We start from the raw sequence: 14,512 nt of genomic DNA, 5'->3' as shown, positions 1-14,512 counted from the left end.
GCCGCGCTGGGCTGCGGGGGGGCAGCAGCCTCCGCCTTCTTTGTCCGCCGCCAGCGGGCGGGGTGCGGGGGCCGGGGCAGGCCCTGGCGCCGGGACAGCGCGGAAGAGGAGGGGCCCTGGGGGCTCGTCGCTACCAGCCCCGAGGCCAGGGCGCGTCTCGAGCGGCGGCCGAGCCTTGCGGAGCGCTGTACCCGGGAGGGGCCGGGTCAGACAGGCCGAGGTGCCTCTGCCCTCGGACGGGCCTGCCCTCAGACGAGCCAGTCCTGGCGATGCCGCTGGTTGTCCTGCCTGGCACCTGTGTCGCGGTGCATTCAGGGGCACCTAGCACTCCCCCACCCCCCTCACGCCAAGGAGCACTTATCTGATGCTGCCACCACTGCCCAGGCCCAGGGATGTGTGGGCTGGCATGGAATTTACTCTTCTGTACTCAGTGTAAGGGAAAAGCCATTCCTACTGGCTCTGGAGACGCTGCTGGAGCATGCTGTGCTGGGATGTGTATCTGCAGTTCTGTGATGTGTGCATGTATGTGTGCCAAAGCATGCGCATGCATGTATACCTGAGATGGACTGTGCATGAAGTGCCTGTGCAGCGTGTGGCTGTGACCGTGTTTTCCCCATGCCATTAAAATGGAACACTTGCTGCGCCCCAGCAGTAAGGTTCCCACGCTGGGGGTAGCTGATCGGTAAAGGCCACCCAATTGGGAACACATTTACTTTCAAAGGGAAGCAGAAACCCAGCTTAGTGTAAACACTGGATCGTGCCACTTGGAGATACCCCTGCCTGTGTGGGGTTTTGGGGTGCATTCTTGCAGTTCTGGTGCAACATCTCTTTGCACACTTGTGCTCTGTGGTAGTGTCAGTGCAGCAGTAATTGCCTCTGTGTGCTATCCCCTGTACCCTCCAGGCAAAATGACATCCCTGAGTCCCTCCCTATGTGCCTGCCCTCCCTAGGGTTTGATTCTCAAGGAACAGCAGGAAAAGAGATTTTGTCAGTTAAAGCTTCATCAGCTCCAGCTGCTTTTTTCCTTTTACCCAAAGTCAGGATCCTCTGTTACATCTACTGATTGCTGTGGAAGTGACTGATGTCACACACAGGATTGTGATTTCAGGTAGGGAACATGCAGACAGACTTTCTGAATGTATTGCTTCTGCAAGGCTCCCTGGAGGTAAAGAGTGTGCGTGCCTGAAGAGGGAGAGCTAGGGGAATAGTAAACGGGGCTCTTAATACAATTTTCTTCATGCAGCCCCAGCAGCTCTTTGTTTTGGTGATGATTTTGACACTGGTGGCACCGTTGTAATTAGTGTGCCTGTTTGGGATGCAAAAGGAGGTATGAATCGGTGCAGAGAGTAAGAGGTTTATATTGTATGCATCTGCCCCTTGTTGTATGTACAGTGTAGCCCAGGTCTGTCAATGTGCCTCAGTGCAGCTTATGAAAAATATTCCCTGTAATGCAAAACACCCCCCAAATTATCCAGTGGGTCCCGTAACTCATCCTGTACAAGTCCACCTGCTGTGGAGATTTCCAGATGCAAAATCAGAGGTAGCTGCACAATATCAGGTTGTCCACGTGTGGGTGAGTGCAAATCCAAACAGATGAGAACCTCCATCTTCACTGGGATCAAGTGTGTGCCATATTCACGGACTTGCTTATTTGCAGATTCTGTTAAAAAAGATCAATGTACTTAATTTGGGGAATATCAGATGCAAAACCCTAGAGGGTTAGACACGCAGAAAGGGACAGACTAGGACTTGAGGGTGTCATTTTGTCTGCAGGACACACAGGATAGCGTACGCAGGGGCAGTTATTGCTGCATTAACACAAGTACCAAGAGATCAACGTACCTGAATGCTACACATTCCCATATGTAGCATGGTCTTGATCCTGATTACCATTATAAATCACGAGTAAGCCTACTCGATCATGGGGAAAATCGGCATGAGGAAAAAGTTAGACCCTAGCTTGACATGCAAAGCACTTGAGGCACGAACATATCTGAAAGTGCTATTTTCACAGTTAATGTTGCAGAAATTTGCCACCATTTGGTGAGGTGCATAAGTGTAAACAGCAGTCTCCTGGCCAAGGGTCTCCAGTGTTGGTTTGGTACTTACATGACTCAGAGGAAGTTCAGCTGTAAACAAAGGCAGTGTTACAAGCAGTTACCATGTTACCATTCACTTTTAGTACAACCCTCAGATAAATCCCTTTGTAAAATGGCTGCTGGACATGCCTCTTTCCCTGAGCTGGAGTGTTTATTATATTGTGGCATTCTGAGGATATTGTTACTCTAGCTTCTGTCACCACGGCCCTTATGCTTACTGGCCCAGATCCTCAGTGAGTGTAATTCAGTAGAGCTGTGCTGATTTATACCCACTGAGCATCTGGTCTGTTGAATGCTCGTGTTGGTTTCCAAAACACTGCTCTTGGAGCAAGGTATTCCTCAGATAGAGTAAGGATAACAGAATTGTGATCTGGTTTTGTTGCATCCCATCTCTTTCTAAATAAAATCACAAGGTGTGCTGGGTATTAATGCTGTTTGATAGCCCCTGAACCCATGAGATTTCAGAAGCTCCAGTGCAGGTAGACAGAAAGCCCATCCCAGACCTCTTTGTTTTGCTGCTCCCATCCCCCTGTATATAGGATGGTTTTCCCTTCCATCCTACTATTTAAACTGATATTTGAGAACTAAATTACCTGAAAGTAGTGAAACTTGAAGTGGATGTCTAGTGACCAGAGCAGAATGGTGTGGATGCTTTTGGTTCTGCATCTTTATTCTTGTTGGGGGGAAGGTGGTATTTCCCTCTATAACCATAACAATGTAATTATACCATTCCTACTGTATGGGTCTGGCTTGAGAAGTGTTACTTTGGGATAGCTATGCTAGCTAGCCCCTGTCTACACAAACCCTTACGTATACAGAGTCTCCCAGAGCTTGGTTCAGATTCCAGATCCATGGGCTTAGAACGAGACCCATGAACACCAAGCCACTTCCATAGCGCTTGGGACATGTCTGCTTAGCAACAGAAAGGTGCTGACTGGCTGTCAAACACCACATGGAGTGGGGCACTCTCACATGACTGCGGCAGAGAGTTGCTAATTTGTTCTGGTGGTTTTGTTAGCCTGTTTAGAGGCTGTTGTCCAAGAGTTCTTACTTGTGCTCACCCATAAATGAAAATATACCCATGGCCAGGAAATGGCTGTATCCTGGCTGACATGGTTTCACAATTGTTAGGGGCTGGACTGTGGGCATAGTGGTGTATGTCCATGAAGATACTCCAGACTCCCTTTGGATTAATTCCTTCACACCAACAGAACTGGCAGTAGTACATGACTGTGAAAGGCCTAGAGGCTAATATCAGCTGGGAATATTAGATAGGAAAAACACCTTCCACAGTGTGTTGGTAGTGTAACATGCTGTTGTGATGTAAGAACAGTGCTTGGATCCAGTTGTATTTCATGGTGCTTGGGGTGTCCTGTAGACCATGGGGACAACCCTGTCGGACTTGGCAGTTCCAGAAGTGGTGCTAGGTATCTGATATCTGGGGCCGAGAGGAATGTAACCTAGGAGAGCAGGTGCAAGTTGGATGTGGGAGGGGAAGCAGTTCCAAGGATGTTATTGTTTTAGTGTTAGATGATTGAAGTCTGTAACACATTCAGGCAAGCCTGACAACGGAACCATTGATGCTGTTTCTCAGTCATGGGATCTGGCAGGCTCTGGGAATTGTGTGCTTTGAAGTGAATCTCCAGCAATATCACTAGTACTCTGTTCCCTCCCATTTGATAGGGAACTGGAACATTTTTTTTCTCCCCATGTGTTTGAAGTTTGCTGCAGGGATGTTGTCTTTGTTGCTACAGTTTTGGGGATAAGCTATGTGCCCAAACTAGATTGGGTGTGCCACACACTCTTCTTCTGGAAGGATGTGGCTGAGAAACTGGTCTAAGTGTTACCATGTCCCCAAGTTCCAGTGTGCACCAGGTGGTGTTAATTTTGAGAGTTCAAGAAAGGGCCATAGCTCCACCCAGCCAACAGCAGGGAACTAAGAAAGGTTTCAGAGAGACGTTTAGAGAGAGTCCATGAGACCGATTGTGAAATACAAGGGAAAATTTGCAAGCATGTCCAGGGCTTGAGTCCTGTTTCTCTTGTGTTTGTCTGAACTGGAGTCTCCATTGAATTCAGGAGAATGACACTGCAGTAGGAGCAGAGTGAGAGGATAATTGGATGTGTGCATATGTGAGAACTTTAGGTTCCCAGCTCAGTCCTGACATCGGTTATTGAATTCTGTATTGCTGCCTGCATGCAGAAGCTTGTTGCCCTTTATACCCCCTGTTTCATCCTCTGATCTATTGCTTGCAAATATAGCCAGTAAGCACCTTGTGGGGATGACAGTTATGGACCTATGGGTAACTACTGCCCAAGTGCCATTATTGACTTTTGGGGCCTAGAGCAAATAATGCCAAGGTCCTATTTTAACTAGTTATGACTGGGGGGGGGGTCACACACTGTGCTGCTTGTGCAAGCTGAGCTCACTGCACTTAGCAGGGGTGTGCTGCCTGTTGCCATCCCTCATGTTCCCTGGGTACCACCCTCATTTCAGGATCCCCTGCAACACCCTCAGTCTCTCCTTCATTCCATAATGTCAGGGCCTCTATGGGCCATGTTCTTCCTCTCTCTGCCTCCCCACCCCCCGGTCCATTTTTCCCTTTCTTCCCCCACGCCCATGACTTTGTGGTGCCCCCACCTCTATCACATTTTAAGGTACCTGTGTGATTTCCATTTCCCCCTCCTCTGTAGCAGGCACTTCATTCTCCTGGGGTGAACCCCATTTCTCCAACCTACATTGCCTTTCTCAGGATGAGCAAGTGGGAGATATCGTTTTGTGTGAAGGAGTCCATAGCTAGCATCAGTCTATTTTCACCAACATCAAAAGGGTTTTCTGCCTTGTCACATCGCATCCAGACAGACAAAGAACTGCCATCAGTATAGGACCTCACCATCTCAGCCAGATATTTCTTTTCAGAAAGAAAAGAGCAGTTTTACTCTTTGCCAATTAACATGCAAGTCAACGTGTCAAAGAGAAACCAACCAGCATCAACAATTTCTTCTAAATTAGGAAGTATGATACTGCTAAGCCCAGCAGTCATAATGGATGTGCTGGCAAAGTTTCTGTGGTATGGCTATGCTTGTGGGATACAAATTGAAATTTCCATTGTGCAGGTAATTCTTGTTCAGTTCACAGCCCCCTTTTGTACACTGAAGGACCTTCATACTGTTGGAGTTCCAATTACCACTTAGCGTTTGGAGGTGCTGATTTGTTTCTTGCCACTAGCATGATCTAGGTGGTGAACTGTAAAGTTCCAGATACAGTGCAAGTGCAGCTAGGTAAGTTATTTGTATCCATATTGTGAGCTCACTTGGCATGGAGGTCAGAGGTAAAATGGGACAAGGTGCTAGAGGTGATGGAACTACTTAGCAGGTATCAAGCAATCTCAGTGTTGTCCCATTGCCAGAGGGCTTGGATTTCCCCTTATCACAGTATTTCTTTCCTGTCTCGGGGAGGTAGTTCAAGCAGTACATCAGCATTATAAACGAGATGGCTAGGGTGCATAGTGATACCAGAAGGAGTTGATGATGGCTCCATTGCTTGCTTCTTTGATCTGTAGGTAGTTGCAGAGCCACTTGGAGCTGATAGGTCTGCTAACCAGGAGCAAGGAGCAATGTGTGCATCCATCACCCCATCTGGTTTTCATCAAAATCAATAGTCCACTGATGCTTAGACTATATCTTGACGTTTCAACTTGATCAGATTGCAGCATTCCACACAAACAGCCAGCAACCGGCTCCAGCTCTCGACTAATGCCTCATCTTCATCTAGGGCCTGAAGCATCTAAAAGCCTTTAAACCTCTGTTCTCCAGCAGTTGCCTTCCACTCCCAGAGTTGTGTTAGTATCAAAAAGCTGTGCTACATAACGCAACATGACAAGTAGAGCAGGCTGCTAACAGATGCCTGGCTAGCTACAATCCAAGCTCATGTCCTTGCCCAACTTAACCTGACCCAGCCCACTTACAAGCAGAAGCGTCTTCTTCATTTGGTAAACTGCCACCATCCTGTGCTCCTGCAGTTTTCTTCATCCTTGCTCTCTAGGCTCATCCCAATAATGCTGTGGTTAGGGAGACCCAGTTCCCCCAGCAGTTAACTTCCAGGCGTGTGCTTTGCTCCTCTTTCATGTGTGAAAAGTGTCCAAATTTCTGAGTTTGGGCTGATTAGTAAATATTAATGCAATTGAAAATAAAGCCCCCAGTGTTCTCCTATTTGCCCATAGGGAAAGTCAGAGAGTGGTATATTCAGATTAGCCTGTCAGTGAACATGACTACACTTGCATTTACTGTGCAGTAAGTGTTTTTTATGCTGGCATCTACACATGCAGGTATTACAGTGCAGTAAAGCTGTCTGTGGACTGACTTGGGACTAAAGTTGGTCCCAAGTCAATCCGCACACACAGGGTTACTGAACAGTAAAGCATCTACCCATGCCTTACTACTCAGTAACTACTCGGGTGTCATGCAGGTAGCAAACTTATGCCCAAGTTGGTATAAGTCACGTAGTTACTGCACAATATGGGTGTGTCCGTGTAGACAGTAATTATACATGTGTAGACACACCCAGTAAGTAGGAATGCTCCCTGACTTCTTCCCCTTCACCTCTACAGGGCACCAAAGAGGTTTTTGTCCCCATACCTATTTTCCTTCCCTGGGTTGCCAACCCAAAAAAGAGGTTTTTACTGACAACCAAACTTTTTTTTTTTATTGACATATGTTTTACATAATGTAGATATAACACTTCTGCCAGGCAGTTAAATAGTAATTATCTAAACTTTTTAGGTGCCCAGCGGGCCACATAGAATAGCCTGGGTGGGCTGGATTTTGCTTGCCCCTGATGTATATGCTAATTAGCTGCAAGCCTGACAAGTTGCCTTTGTAGACCCTAAATGCTGCAAACTGGGCACCCTGTGTTCTGTGGCAGTGTCCTTCCCTTCACAGTCTCTCTCAAACTGTTTTATTGAGTTGCTGGTCAACAGCTCCTGGGTCCTGCCTCAGACATGGCAGCCTGTTGGTGGTGGCTGCAGTGAAACCTGGCAGGGAATCCTTTGAAGAGCTGTAAGTTTTGCACCAAAATTCCTTATCTGAGAGCTGGATGCTACTACTGCTGTTTTATTAGTAGTGGCTGAATTGATCACTTCCAGAGTATTTTGGTGATAACAGTGTTCTGATGGAAGTCCATGCACATACAACATACAGTAAAGCACTGCAGGCTGGAATCTATTTTCTGCTTCAACAGTATAAAATACTGTCTTGGCTGGAGTTACTCCTGATATACATTGAGGGAGAGAAGGACCAGACCCTTCCGTCTAAGACTCTCTCATCTGAATCCACTTGGATGATTATCCTCCTTAGTCTTCCACACTCCCATTTTTATCCAACTTACTTAAATGTTCCTTCAGATGTCAGAGGAGGGATGAGGCTGGGCTGGCAATGAGCTCAGCCTTAGCACCTGCACAGACGCAGCCATGCATTTGTGCCTTTCATGCACTCTGAGCCTTTCAGGTCCTGCAGTGAAGCTTAGATGGGAGACCTCTTCCGTGTGCTGTGGGCTCTTGCCAACCTGGTGGGAAGGGCTTGTCCCTGTGTGTCTGACCTATGCCAGAGTCCAGCATGGCTTTAGGGATGTTATATGATGGGATGAGCAACACTAAAGTCTTCGCTAACTGATAATTCTAGATTCTGTAACACAGAGGTCAGTAATGTGTCAGAATCAGTGGGACAAAATAACCTAGCTCAGTCTGAGATGGGCTGGCTTATCTGACCTAGCTACTGCCACTGCTTCTCCTTGATGCATGGATGAAGCCCCCTGCCAGTAAAACACTACAGGAACCTCAACTTTGTAGGCTGTATAGAATTACTCTGTGGCCTTGATTTGATCTGTGGGGCTGTAGGTTGCCAACCCCTGCTCTAGCAGTTTCCATGAGAGTTTGCATGCTAACCCTGATTCTCTTGTCCAGTTCTAGCCCTTACTCTAAATGCTCCCTGTCACCCCAGTTGGATTTGATATTCTTCGCCTTCTGTGCTAAACAACTGCATGAAATTTCTGTAAGCAGGTACAAACCTGCTGGCCTCTACCTGAGAAGTGGCTGCTTTTCCCAGTGGGTGCAGTAGTAGTACCTGTGTGCATAATAATGGTATCTGTTGGTCTAACATGAAACCAGACAGCAAACACAGTTTGCTCTTCAGAAACTCAGGAGCAACTGCCTATGCACCATGCCTTACCTGTCTGCATACTTCACACAGAGAAGTAGGAGTGAGACAGCTATGGTGAGGCAGTTTGTACTGCCCAAGGAGGCAGTGCTTGGTGTTGGCAGGGTGTGGAGGCCAGTACTTGGAGGTGTCCTTTGTACTGGGGCTCTTATTACACACAGGGGGCTGAAGCTGATGGAGAATCTTGGGTTTTGACACGCTGGTTAGCTTTTTTATGATCTTTCTGGAATCCCATGCTCCAGTGAGCAGGGTGTTGGTAGGCAAGAACCAGCTGTGCTGATCCAAGAGCAGAGCAGTGTCCTAAGGCCCCGGTCCTGTAGCCTGTCTTGGTGTGTGAGGCCCAGTGTGTGGGCTGTGGAGGGCTGAGCAAAGCAAATGCCTCCTTCCCAGCCCCAATGATAAATCTCTTCCTTCCTCTTTGCAGACCGCGCTCAGTGCATTTTTCCAAGAAACAAACATCCCTTACAGCCATCACCATCAGATGGTAAGTGCTTCCCCAGCCCTTTGCCTTGCTGAATCAGGGGAAGAGCAGTGGCTGCTGTGCACACCTGAGCTGCTACTGCCAGTGTGCAGAGGACAGACGCTCACAGTAAAGCCATGTGTGGAGAGGGGCTGGGGTGCATGTCCTGCCAAGCAAGCTTCCTGTGAAGAATAGCAGAGGCTGGGCTGTATCCTGAGAGTGTCCTGTGGGGAGATCCCTGTGTCCCAGGCTGTGTATGCAGTCACGTTATCCAGCATGAGCTAGCATTGCTGGTGTGGCTTGCAGTTTGCCCCATACAGCAGCAAGGGCTGGGCGGGGGCTCATCTAGGGAAAAACCAGGAAGAAGAAGCTGTAATTTGAAGCTTGCTAATGTGAAGCAGAGACTGTGTGACACAAGGGAGGGGCATGGTGGGAACAGGCATTGGGAAAGCAGGACTGGGCAGGCAGAGGGGTGGGGACAGTCCACAGCCTTGTGGCCTTCCCAGCAGGAAGTTCTTCAGAGAGCCTGTGTGCAGGGAGGTGGCTGGGGATGGACACAATCCACTGGTGCCACATTCCTGCACATTCAATCAACTGATTTGCTGCAGCTTCTGAACAGAACAGCAGTGTAGTAGTAACCTCTTTCCCAGGACCCTGGATCTGCTCCCATCGATGCCACACGAGTCTCTCACACAGCTGCCTGGGGAAACTCAAACTCTCTGAGGGCCCCCAGCACAGCCCATTCCACACGTGCTAAGGCGGTAGCTCCACAGAGCTGCTGTGTGGTAGGTATGTAGGAGCTCACACTGGTGATGGCAGGCAGCCTACACTGATGGAAGGTGCTGCTGGATCCATTGTGACAGGCCTCCAGGGCACTTGGCCTTGAGAACCTTCTTTGTCATCCAGGGGTGAGGTGTAAGGATACCAGGCAGCTCTGCTCTTTGCACTGGCCACAGCAGTGCCAGACCCAGCTTGCCCTCATGCAGTTCATAGAACTCTGCTATATACCAGTGGCCTCAGTCCTGCTCTGAGGCCAGGGAGCTTGGACTGAGTTCTGCTCAGCATCTGTATGCAGCCAGAGCCAGGGCACTGAGCCCAGCCTGTCTTCTACTCCAGAGTCAAGATCCATCTCCTTGTAGCCATGTGGCCTGGTTGGCTCCTCCTGTAAATGCCCATTCCCTTCCCTTCCCCAAGGCAACAGCCCTTCCCCCATTATGTCTGAGCCCCACAACAGTCCCTGGGCTGCCCATACCTTGCCCCTTAAACTCTCCTGCTAGTGTGGCGTGTAATCTGCTAGGTCAGATGTCTCAGGGATTTGCTGCTTGCTGTGGCCTCATTTGACTGCAGTTCTCTGGGACAAGCAGGGATCTGCAGCATGCAGTGAGTGTTTGGAGTAAAGCACCCAGCAAGGCCTGATGTATTCTGGCAGCTGAGGGTGTGGGGATAGGCTTGTTGCTCTCCACTCCAGCTGGATACAGAGCTTTGCAGTACTGAATGCTTTTGAACCCTTGAAGAATCGGACCTCCAGTGCAGCACAGGGCAGGCTGTATGCAGTCTGCCTGACTGACTCAAGGTTACTGCCCTGGGTCAGGCCTTCAAAATTGGTGCAAGGGGAGTCCTGGCTTTTGGAGCCCAAGCCATCCTAGATCACATTTCTTCCCTGGGGAGCTACCAAGCAAGGGTGATGGGCAGTAGTAGCTGAGCATATGCCAGGGACTATGGTGTCTGTGTTGTGGTGCACAGGGCTGTATCAGAGCACTAGTAGTTTTTCCAGCACTGACTTTGAGTTCCCCTTTCCCCTCCTGTGAACATGGTATTCCACACTCATGTTCCTTGTGATCACTATCTCACGTCTGAAGGCTTTGATGCTGGGGAGGTGGCAAAGCAAGGCTGGCTCCCAGGGGCACCATTTGCAGCTCCTGTTGGGGACCTTTGAGTGCTTGGAGGAGGATTAATCCTCAGGAGCCTTAAATAATCACTGTGCTGGAAGCAGCCCTGTTCCAGGATGTAACAGAACTCCAGCCACCTGGCACACCTCACCTGCCACCCTCTGATAAGGGTCAGAATGGTGGGTTTTGTAGGCACAGTATTGAGGTGTTCAGTTAGCATAGGCCCTGCTGCCACTAGGCAGTGCTGCACCACAGGGAGCAGGGTGGGGGTCCAGTAGGAGCAATAGCATAATTGGGTGGGCAAGTGTGGAACATACCCTGGGCGCCAAATTAGGAGGGGTGCCAGAATTGCCTCTCACCCCTGCAGAAACCATGGAGCAACAGTGCTGCCAGGCTATGAACTCCAAAGCAGTCCCCAGCTGTCATTGCTCACGCCAGCTGCTCCTAAAGCAGAGCCTGTGGGAGCAGCTCTGTCGGGACTGTTTTGGGAGTCCCTGTATGGCAGTGCTTCCATGTCGTGGACTTTCCCCAGCCCCTCTCAGAACTGCTCCCCCAGCTTCTGAAACTAAGTGTCCCTCTGGCTGTCCTACATGACTTGTCCCAGGTGCCAACTCAGCTTCTTATGCCACTAAATAGGAGGTGTAGTTGGTTACTATCCTCAGTTCCCCAGTGCAGTAGAAGTGGGTGCTATACTGCACAAGGTGCAGTAGTGGTTCAGCAAGTGGCTCTCAGTTGAGGAGGGCCTTGGGAAATGGAGAGGGAGTAGTGTAGAGGGTTCCTTCTGCAGCAGCAGTAGAGGCACAGGAGGACTAAGGGGCATCTGCAAAGCTGCTTGTGCTTGTGCTTGTGCTTGTGCTTGTGCTTGTGCTTGTGCTTGTGCTTGTGCTTGTGCTTGTGCGGGAGAGGCCAGGACTGAAACAGCTTAGGGGCTGCAAAGCAAAACTGAGGAGCTTTGTCAGCATCCCTCCTGCCTTCCTGCTCCCTGGCTTGTACCTGCTCCCCCCAGCCCTGCCCACCTTAGCCTGGCTACAGTTGTGGTAGGAGGCCACCCAAAAGAAACTGTGGTTCTTCAGGGTTCTGTTGTAATGGCTCAGCTGTTGGTGTTCCTCCCTTCCTAGCACAAGAGACTGAGGGAAAGAGATGGAATACACTGTGGACATACTCTGCCTGGAGCTGGCTGCTTGCCGCTCTCTAGCCTGGGGTGGGAGAGGCTGTACCCCTGACTACCATCTGCCTCTGTGTTTCCCTACAGATGTGTACTCCTGCCAACACGCCAGCCACTCCCCCGAACTTCCCAGATGCCCTCACCATGTTCTCCCGCCTTAAGGCCTCTGAAAGCTTCAACAGCAGCAGCCCTGTGGCATCAATGGCGACTTCTCCTCCACCCCCACCCCCGCCACTCCCCCAGCATGGAGGCTTCAACTCTGCCTGGCCTGCAGCCTCACCTCCCGGCCAGCAGTCTCAGCAGACCATGTGGACTCCAGCCCTGCCCTCGCAGCCTTCAGGCTGGCCTGCCGCAGTCTCCCAACAGGCCACTTCAGAACAGAAGGCCAATGTGACCATGGAGGCTGAGAGATGAGGCTGTGGAGAAGTAAGAGCACAGTGAGGGGAAGGCCCCCCATGATCCCTGTGTTCATTTTTTTTTGTCCCTTCCCAAGGAGCAGTGGAATTTGGCTGCCTTGGAGACTGGCAACTGTAGACAAACAGACACAAGCAAATAGCCACCTTGCATGGGTTTGGTTTGAAGTAGTTTTTACTTGTCCTAGAACTGAATGGAGCTCCCCAGGGACACACAGAATCTGCAGCACATGTGGGAGCTGTCAGTGGCCTCTGCGTCCAGGAACTTGATTTTACAGGAGTCTCTCAACATGGGGATGTCCTTCCCCGCATGTTTGGGATGCTGGAGTTTTGCATGCAAGTGACAATTACTGAAGAAGGAGTCCCTTTTTGCTGATCCAGCCACCCCTTCCTAGAACTGACTAGGGTCCCACTGCCAAGCAGAATGGGATTGAGAGTCATGTGCATCTCCCCTCCTTCCTGCTCCCCTCAGGGCCCTACCCACCCTGCTGAGTAGGGCAGGGAGAGAAAAGAAGATGCCCAGTGATTTTTTTGTTTGTTTGTTTTGTTTTTTTGTTTAAATCAAAAGAAAAAGTCCCATTTTTCTTCAGCTGTAGGGCTTGAACCCTCACCCTCCCTGACACAAACTGAGTGCAGAATGAGTGGGAAAGGGAATGCAGGCTCCTTTGAAGATATTTAGCATCTTTTTTTTTAATTAATACAACTCTCTGCTTTCTACAAAAAGGGTGCATCCCTTCCCTGAGCCCCTGGGGTCAGATTCCTCCAGGCATGTGTAAATGGGGCTGTTTGGATGTAGGTAGGCAGTAAGCTGGCCTGGTCTGGCTGATGCCACGTTTCCTCAGGCCCCCTGGGGCAGGGGCTGGGCAGAAGGGCCATTTGCATGATGTGATGTAAGCCCCACAGAGGCTGGAATTGTTTTTAAACCCTCTGTTCTTTTCTCCTTGTGGATGAGAGTCCTGCCAGGCACACTGGCAGTGCGGGGCCTGGGTGCTTCGCAGCAGCCACCTGCAATACACATTCTTCTGCTTTGACCCTAGTGTCTTTGCTTTTGTTCACAGTAGTTGGGGGAGGCAGAAAGCTGTTTCTGGGACCAGGGATCCTAGGTGGCTCTGTCCCCAAGGCTGCTGTGAGCTGCTGCCAGTGGATTGGGCAACACCTCTCGCCTTCCAGACTAAGCCAAGCTGACACAAAGCCAGAACTCTGGGAGAGAAGAGACCCTGCCTAACAGTGCAGCAGCAGGATATTTTCCTTACCCATTCCAGTGTAACCCCAGGGTCAGTGTGCACCCCAGCCTGAGTCCATTGTCTGAGTGAGAGGGGGGCACAAAGCATCACGGTCCCACAGGAAGTTGGGTGTGCTGTATTCCTTACAGTGGTACAGCAAAAGAATGTCCCCACTCCAAGATGGAAATCCAGTGGGGCTGGGGCCAGGGCAAGAGACTTAGTCTGTTTCCGTAAAGCAGCTCTGCAGTTTAGCCTGAGGCACACTTACCTCTTTGCTGCCTGTATAGTGTTGCTCTGTGGTTATACTGGGGTTTTATTTCCCCAGAAGTGGCCACTTGATGGCATTTGTAGACTAAGAAATGCTTCTGTGAAGAGAGAGACCCCGTATGAGCAACTGCACCAAAGAAGAATCAAAGGAACAAAGCCCTTCAGCTGAAGGCTGGCTTTCCCAAGGGACTTGCTGCTGGCTCCAGTCTTGAGCTGGTCTGTTTCTGAAATTCTAGCTGTGAGTTTCTGACAGAGAAAACTACAATGAGGCAGCATGGGGGCTCTAACACTAGCCCAGCCCAGTCTACTAGATAGAATAATGGTTCTCAGCCAGGGTGCCTTGATCCTTTTAGGGTTTCCACAGCTTGCTGAATTTATCACTGTTAGGTGTGTAAACATAATTCACAAGATAAACCCAGAAATTTCAAATAGGAATCCATAGTGTTAAAATGATTCTGACTACTTATGGTTTTTCTGAGTTCTTTGCGACAGAAGAATTGCTGGATTATTTGTCTATAGTCAAAAAATTTGTGAAAAGTAGGAGCTGCCATTTTCCCAGGGCTGCCTCAAGTCTGAAAAGGTTGACAAGTACCAAGACAGAGGCAGGTCAGGTGCCTGACAAGGCAACCCTGCTTTTCACTCTAGCAGAGACACTTGCCAGGGTGAAGGCAGCACCTTCTCTGCAAAGTTGCATTGGAGGATGAGAACCTTCTATAATAAAGCACTGCTGAGCTGAGCAGCTTAAAAGCACTTTGCATCCTTCCAATGGGGAACTAGCAGAGGTCA

The 14,512-nt window shown here is 49.7% G+C and overlaps 1 protein-coding gene across 1 annotated transcript in view; it reads left to right on the top strand.

Moving 5' to 3' along the window:
* UBALD1 (UBA like domain containing 1) overlaps positions 1-14,246 on the top strand; it is a 14,665-nt gene extending 419 nt beyond the window's left edge. The window contains exons 2-3 of the mRNA XM_019540029.1: positions 8,734-8,793; positions 11,911-14,246. Coding sequence (XP_019395574.1) covers positions 8,734-8,793; positions 11,911-12,237 — 387 coding nt within the window. The 3' untranslated portion in view covers positions 12,238-14,246. The remainder of the gene's footprint in view (positions 1-8,733; positions 8,794-11,910) is intronic.
* The last annotated feature ends 266 nt before the right edge of the window (positions 14,247-14,512 follow it).

The sequence above is a fragment of the Crocodylus porosus genome, unplaced genomic scaffold, assembly GCF_001723895.1.
Source record: "Crocodylus porosus isolate Cpor-Errol unplaced genomic scaffold, CroPor_comp1, whole genome shotgun sequence".
In the NCBI taxonomy this organism is placed as follows: Eukaryota; Metazoa; Chordata; order Crocodylia; family Crocodylidae; genus Crocodylus; species Crocodylus porosus.
Note: the sequence above shows the minus strand (reverse complement) of the source record. Positions and strands in the feature narration are given on the sequence as shown.